This window comes from Ammospiza caudacuta, chromosome 2, assembly GCF_027887145.1.
Source record: "Ammospiza caudacuta isolate bAmmCau1 chromosome 2, bAmmCau1.pri, whole genome shotgun sequence".
In the NCBI taxonomy this organism is placed as follows: domain Eukaryota; kingdom Metazoa; phylum Chordata; class Aves; order Passeriformes; family Passerellidae; genus Ammospiza; species Ammospiza caudacuta.
Window position 1 is genome coordinate 29,279,739 of NC_080594.1, and position 6,000 is coordinate 29,285,738.

The 6,000-nt window shown below is 52.0% G+C and overlaps 1 protein-coding gene across 1 annotated transcript in view; it reads right to left on the minus strand.

Annotated features, from left to right (window-relative positions):
- Nucleotides 1-294, minus strand: part of ARHGAP31 (Rho GTPase activating protein 31) — a 60,141-nt gene extending 59,847 nt beyond the window's left edge. The window contains exon 1 of the mRNA XM_058824975.1: nucleotides 98-294. Within this exon, the coding sequence (XP_058680958.1) occupies nucleotides 98-197 (100 nt within the window). The 5' untranslated portion in view covers nucleotides 198-294. The remainder of the gene's footprint in view (nucleotides 1-97) is intronic.
- Nucleotides 295-6,000: the final 5,706 nt, after the last annotated feature.

Below are 6,000 nucleotides of genomic sequence, written 5' to 3' on the forward strand. Positions count from 1 at the left end.
GCTTTTGGAAAGGTCTGGTTTGCAGTCCTGCCAGTAAGAACGGGGGGACACGCGCTTGGCTTTTCTGCAACCAGAGCGAGAATAAAGAAGCATTTACCATCCTGCCCAGAGCTCTCCAAATACTCCGTCAGGTCGCAGCCGAACGCGCTCGCGGCTCCCTTCCTCTTGAGTTTCTGTTTGGCTCCCTTGTTCTTCATGAGGTTAGTCCCAAAAGAGGTTCACCCCCCTCCTGCCTTGCCCCCCTCCCCCCGGCCTCACGCTGGGCGACAAAATTCTTGCTCTTCTCCTCAGACCACCGCCCGTGTCCCGCTCCCAGGGAGCAACATCGGGGGTCCCGTACAGCGTCCAGCCAGAGAAGTAAACATTAATCCCCACCAGATGTTGGGCTGCTCCTGTGGCAGAAGAAGGTCAGGGCGAGAGGAGGCTCCACAGCCCGCAGCAGCAGCGATCATAGCCTGAGCCCAGAAGGGTTCTCATCAGAGGCAAGTGGGTGGCGGATGGGTGCCCGCATCAGAGCTGGCAACTTGGGGGCAGGAGATGGTGGGGGGACGTCTTTTCCCTCAGCGCAATCCCGGGACCCTCCACAGCCACCTTCTGCGTTTCGTCAGTCGCGCTGTCGCCACTTCCAGCAGAAGGCGTCCCAGCCTGGTCGTGCTCCCCTTGGCTTTCGGAGGAGACTGGAAGTTCAAACGGACTAATGAGAAGGGACTGGGGAAGAGTCTGCACAAGGCTCCTCTTTGGCTCCCCCCCTTCCCCTCCTCCTGCTTTGGACAGTTGGAGGAATGAGAAACCAGCTTCCTGTCCTGACTCCCGCTCACTCGCTCTCTCCTTTCCCCGTTTTACAAATCCTGGGATAATCCAGCTCAAAAAAATGCTGAAAGGAAGTTAGCTGAGGAGGGGGGCGGAGGACGCTTTTTGGCAGTAAAGTGTGTGTGTGAGAGTGTGTGTGTGTGTGTGTGTGTGTGTGTGTGTGTGTGTGTGAGCGAGAGGCTGAGGGAAGGCGGGGAGAGGAGTTTGGGGAACAGGGATGGGGATGGGGGAAGGAAGAGGGAAGATTTGCCCCGGCAGATAGGGGACTGCCCGGGAGGAATCCCCGGCGCGGCCGGGCGCTCCCTGCTCTCAATTCCCCACAGCGCGGCAAGGGCCGGGCAGGCTCCGGCCAGGAGCGGAGAGACCGGGAGCCTCTCCAATAAATCTCTGCCCTGCTCGCCGAGTCCTTCGCTGCGAGGCGCCTTCCTGCCCTCCAACGTGACTGTGTCACTGCAGGACCTGCCTTCCTCTGCAGAGGTGCGGGACGGAGCTGCTGAAGTGCAAGGAGGGGACCGAGAGTTGGGGAATTAAAGAGAGGGGGAAGGAGGGAAACCTGCAGCTCCCTCCTCCCCGGCAAGCAGAAACAGATGCTGCCCGGGCATCTGAGTTCACATACTTTCGAGTCAGCTCCCAAAAAAGGCTCCCCCTGACCAACAAAGGGATTTAGATAAGGAGCTGAAATGACTCGGTACAGCAAGAAGGGAAATGGGACAGGTCTGTCTTCAGGCCCCAAGCCTTGTCTGTGTCATCACCCCTTTCACCCCACAAACACTTTTCTGGTCCAGTTTTCAGTACACACAGATGTCAGCTCATTAGAGCAGTTCCTTGCACTTACTTCACATTTTTTTATCCCAGAAATTCTGATTTCTTTGCAGGACTGGGTATGCCCACCAGCATACCCAGGGAGGCAAAATTACTTCTCCAAAGGCTTCACTGACTGGTCGTACTCTGTACCAAATGTAGCTGGTCTGGCTTAAAAAATGAACAAACAAATGAAAAACAGTATATTACAGCTTTTCACTAAAAATCAGGCCAAAGACAAGGAAAGTAGTTTTGGTTTAGAGGAAAATTGGCCAGGAAATGGGGCGAAGGACATGCTTAACCCACCTCCCTTCACAAGCCTTGGTTCTGCATTTTCATGGGGCAGAGGAACCTCTCTGCAAACTCACCACCTCACTCATTTGAGATTAATTTTTCAGAGAAATCAAGCTCTGTCTGAGATCTGACCTCTGTCAAAATCAATTCAGGTTCTGTTGGTATGGTGACTTTTTTTTTCCTTTAGAAGTGTTAGATGTTACCACTTAACACATAAGAAAAAATATCAAGGGTCCCGGTGATGGACCTTGCCCAATTATAGCTCCAATTGTGCAGTTTATCACTGCAATTATCATAATTATCCTCATTTTACAGCTTGATGCCTGACAGGTTGAGGGGAAAGTGATTTGCAGAATGTCATAGAGATGTCTGGCCTGTCACCTCCCTGCCTTCTGCTCCCACTCGCGGACTAAGGAGGAACACTCAGCTCTCACCACCAGACCAGTGGTTGTTCTCAGGAGCCCTCAGTCCTCATGAAACACTTAGAACTTCCTTGAATTTATTCTGAGCTTCTCACAGCACCTTGATGTCGAGTCAGAGCATGGGATCCCTCCCCGTGCCGGCGTGCCGCCAAAGCCATCGCGTGCCACGGCGCATCCTGCCTGCCTGCCAAGGGCTCGCTTCACACAGCTCACACAGACAGCAGGACGCTCAGACCTGGGTGCCCTGCCAGCCCATCCTCCCCCTGGCTAGGTGGCTGGAAGATGCAGCCCTGTCCCAGCCCCCTCAGGGAGGAGGCATGTCCTGCTGCACTCGCCAGCCCTTTCCCACACGGATGAGTCCCCACACAGCACCAACGGGGGGAGAGCAGGTTCAGCACTGCAAGTAACCACACCAAGTTCTTTGAAGTCCTGAACTCCCTTCTGCAGACCCCTCCCTTCCTGAGCTAAAGAAGATGTTTAATCTCACTGTGCTGGTCTCCTCCACTGCTCTACATCAGATGGAGGTCATATCTCTAACACGGTCTGTGTCCATCTGACCCCCTACATCATGCTCCTGCCCCATCTCCATTGCCCTCCCTCGTCTTAGATATGGTTTCTCTACACCTCTCTTGCAAATCTATCCAAACAGAATGTCTTCAGAAGAGAATGCCTTCATTTTAAAATAAAGAAATTAATTAATTCAACAAATAAAATCACCCCCTGCATGAGTAAAGCTTCCTTATGTCATCAGCGAGGGAGTTCTGGCCCCAGGGGTGGGGGAGAACCCTGTGCAACATGGATCCCCTCCCCTTCCTTGTACAGCCCTGCTCCAAGGCTCACAGTCCCAGAGCATGGGCACGCAGCAGCACTGCTGGGTCAGCACATCATACTCACCCCGTGGTGTTTACTTCAGCCCAGCAGGCATTTTCAGCTGGAAGCACCATTTCTTGGTGCCATCTTTGGAAGCCATGGTGGTGGGTCCTGCTGGCTGATGAACTCTGCAGAAATTAGGTGCTGCCATCTCATTTTAGTTATTTGGGGTCTGTGGTCTGCTGCCCTGATCCCAGCCAGGACCCTGGACCCTGAGTATCCAGTGCCAGATTGCAGGACCCCCCAGCAGCCATCACCACCATGGTACCCTAGTGGGGAAAGCAGAGAGACTGCCACCCCCATAACAAGAAAAAACAGTATTTGAAGCACAATAGTGGGAAAAGGGGAAGAGAGGCTAGAAACAGAACAGGCAATATTGCCACTTTATTCACAGAAGCTCTTTCAGATGCTGTAGGTTTGCTGCCCAGCTCCTTGTTCCCATGGAGGGAAGAGAGCTGGAGAAAGGAAATGGCATGGCAAGCTGGGTGAAAGAGGTGTGTGCTGCAGTGAGAGAAAAAAGCTATGAGGAGCTCCAGGAGAGCTCTTGCCAGGCAGGCTGGGCTACAGGGGTGGCTCTTCCCGTGCCAGGATAAGGTTCAGCAAGAGGACAGAGGGGAGGTCGCTACAGGAGTGCCCAGAGAGCCTGTGGCCAAGAGGAGGAGAGGAAGAAGGAGGAGGAGGAGAAGGTCAGGCAAGGTGAGCAGGAGCCGAACAAGGGAGGCTTTACAAATAAAGCACTTCATATCGGAGCCTGCAATCAGTGCTGAGCCAAGGGATTTTTCTGAGGGAAAGGGCTGATGTTCTCCAGAGAGGAAAAAATACGAAATCTGGATTTGCGCAACCCAGGAGGCAGGGCTCTGAGCTAGCTTGAGTGAGCAGGGCTAAGGAGTGAGCCAGTGTCCCTCCTGTGAAAGCTTCCACAGACAAATTCAGGCAAACCTGGAGAGGAAAAGTTCTCAGGCAAGAAGTATGGAAAGCAAAACGGAATTCAAGGTTGAAACAACTGGAAAAGAAGGGGGAAATTCTCTCCACCCTAAAAAATAATAATAGAAAAGGGAAAAGTGAGTGCAGAACAGGAGCAACACCAAGCCAAACCAGGGTTCTCATAGCAGCTATCCCTCTGTAGAGATTCCTTCCTCACTCTGCCAACATGTGCAGAGATGTGCCCCACATCAGCCTAAGTCTGAAAGCCATGACAACGACTTTAATTCCCTCCTTTTGAACCTGTAAATGCGGGTCAGGATTTTAAGTCAGTTACAAAGGCCTCCCTGCCAGCGAGGGCCACAGGTTCACGCAGGAAGGTGGGGCACCTTCCCAGCCCGCTTCACTGCTGACTGCCATGCCTGAGCCGCCCTTCAGCTTGAGAACGGATGTGGTGAGCCAGCCTGGTGTGTGAATGAACACAGCGTGGATGATGACCTTACAGTTCTGTACAGCTCTCTCCATTCTCACAGACAAGGTATGGGTGACACCAGGAGCACTCCGAGGGCCTGGGGAACAAGCTTTGGCCATTAGGTCTAAGTGTTTCTTCCCCTTCCACTAAGAGCTGGGGGCTGTGGCTGAGGTGTTGCACAGGCTATTTCTGGGCACCCATCTCTCCCCTCCCTGCTGCATTTCCTTCATTGTGTGTGAGCTCTTTCCTATCTGTGGCCTTTAAATCTCCACCGATCTGCCAGGCGCCACTCAGCACAGAGGAGGGGGGGAGGCAGACTCACAGAGGGGAGATCTGAACCCCTAAAAATAGCCCTGCCGAGTACGTCTGTTTTCCTGACACAGACAGTTCATTGTTAGACTCTGACACGCCAGTTCACCCTCCCTCCCCACCCCTCAGCATACTCTCTTTTCTCTCCTGCCCCTCTCCAGAGCAGTTTCCTGTCTACTCCCATCTCTGTGGCCAAAGCTGGAGTGTATTGTGAAGCTGAAGGCCAGCGTGGAGTCTTTTGTTTCTCTGAGTACATTTTGGACCACAGACTATTGGATTGATCCTTGTCACAGGGCACCTACCACTCTTGGTTCCTAATTCTACCCATTCCCAGCCACACAAACTGTCTCCTCAGCTCCCTTTTTGCCTTCCTCCCTCTTGACCTACACCCTGACATACCTTGTTCTGTTTGTCTCTCTGCAACTGTTTGGTCAGCTACTTTGCAGATCCCAGCACCCCAGGAACAAATGAAGGAGAGGAGGCACCCCACACATGGTACCAAGTCTCCTTGCTGCTGGCTGCCTGTCCATGGCATGACAGTGTAACCAGGGGCAGGAGGTTTGGTGGTGGATGTGACAGTGCTGGGTTAACACTTGAACTCAATGATCTTAAAGGTCTTTTCCAACCTACATGGTTCTAAGTACCCCAGTGTAACATGATAATTCAGTACTGACCATACAGAGCACAGCTACAAAACATGCAACGATGTTTTTAGCCAGATTGCCTTCTCTCACTGTTCACAGTGCTTTCAGAGATGTCTTGGATACAGAAAACAGGATGAGGAATACATCTCCATTCCCTAACTGAGAACACAAACTTGTTTGAACCATGACATTTGCCTAATTCTGTGTTTGTCCAGTATCTAACACAGAGGATGTCTAATTCTTGACTGGGGACTCCAACTGTTCATTATTTAAACAACATGAAGACCATTATAGAAAGGCTTTATGTCTCCCTGTGTAAAACTCTATTGCAAGCTCAGTAATATATGACAGCATTGTAAAACAAACATTCAGAGAAAAGAAATCTATCAGACAAGCCACACAGCTAGGAAAAACTTCCTTCATCTCAGAGGTATGGTCTGAACCTCCTCCCAGCATC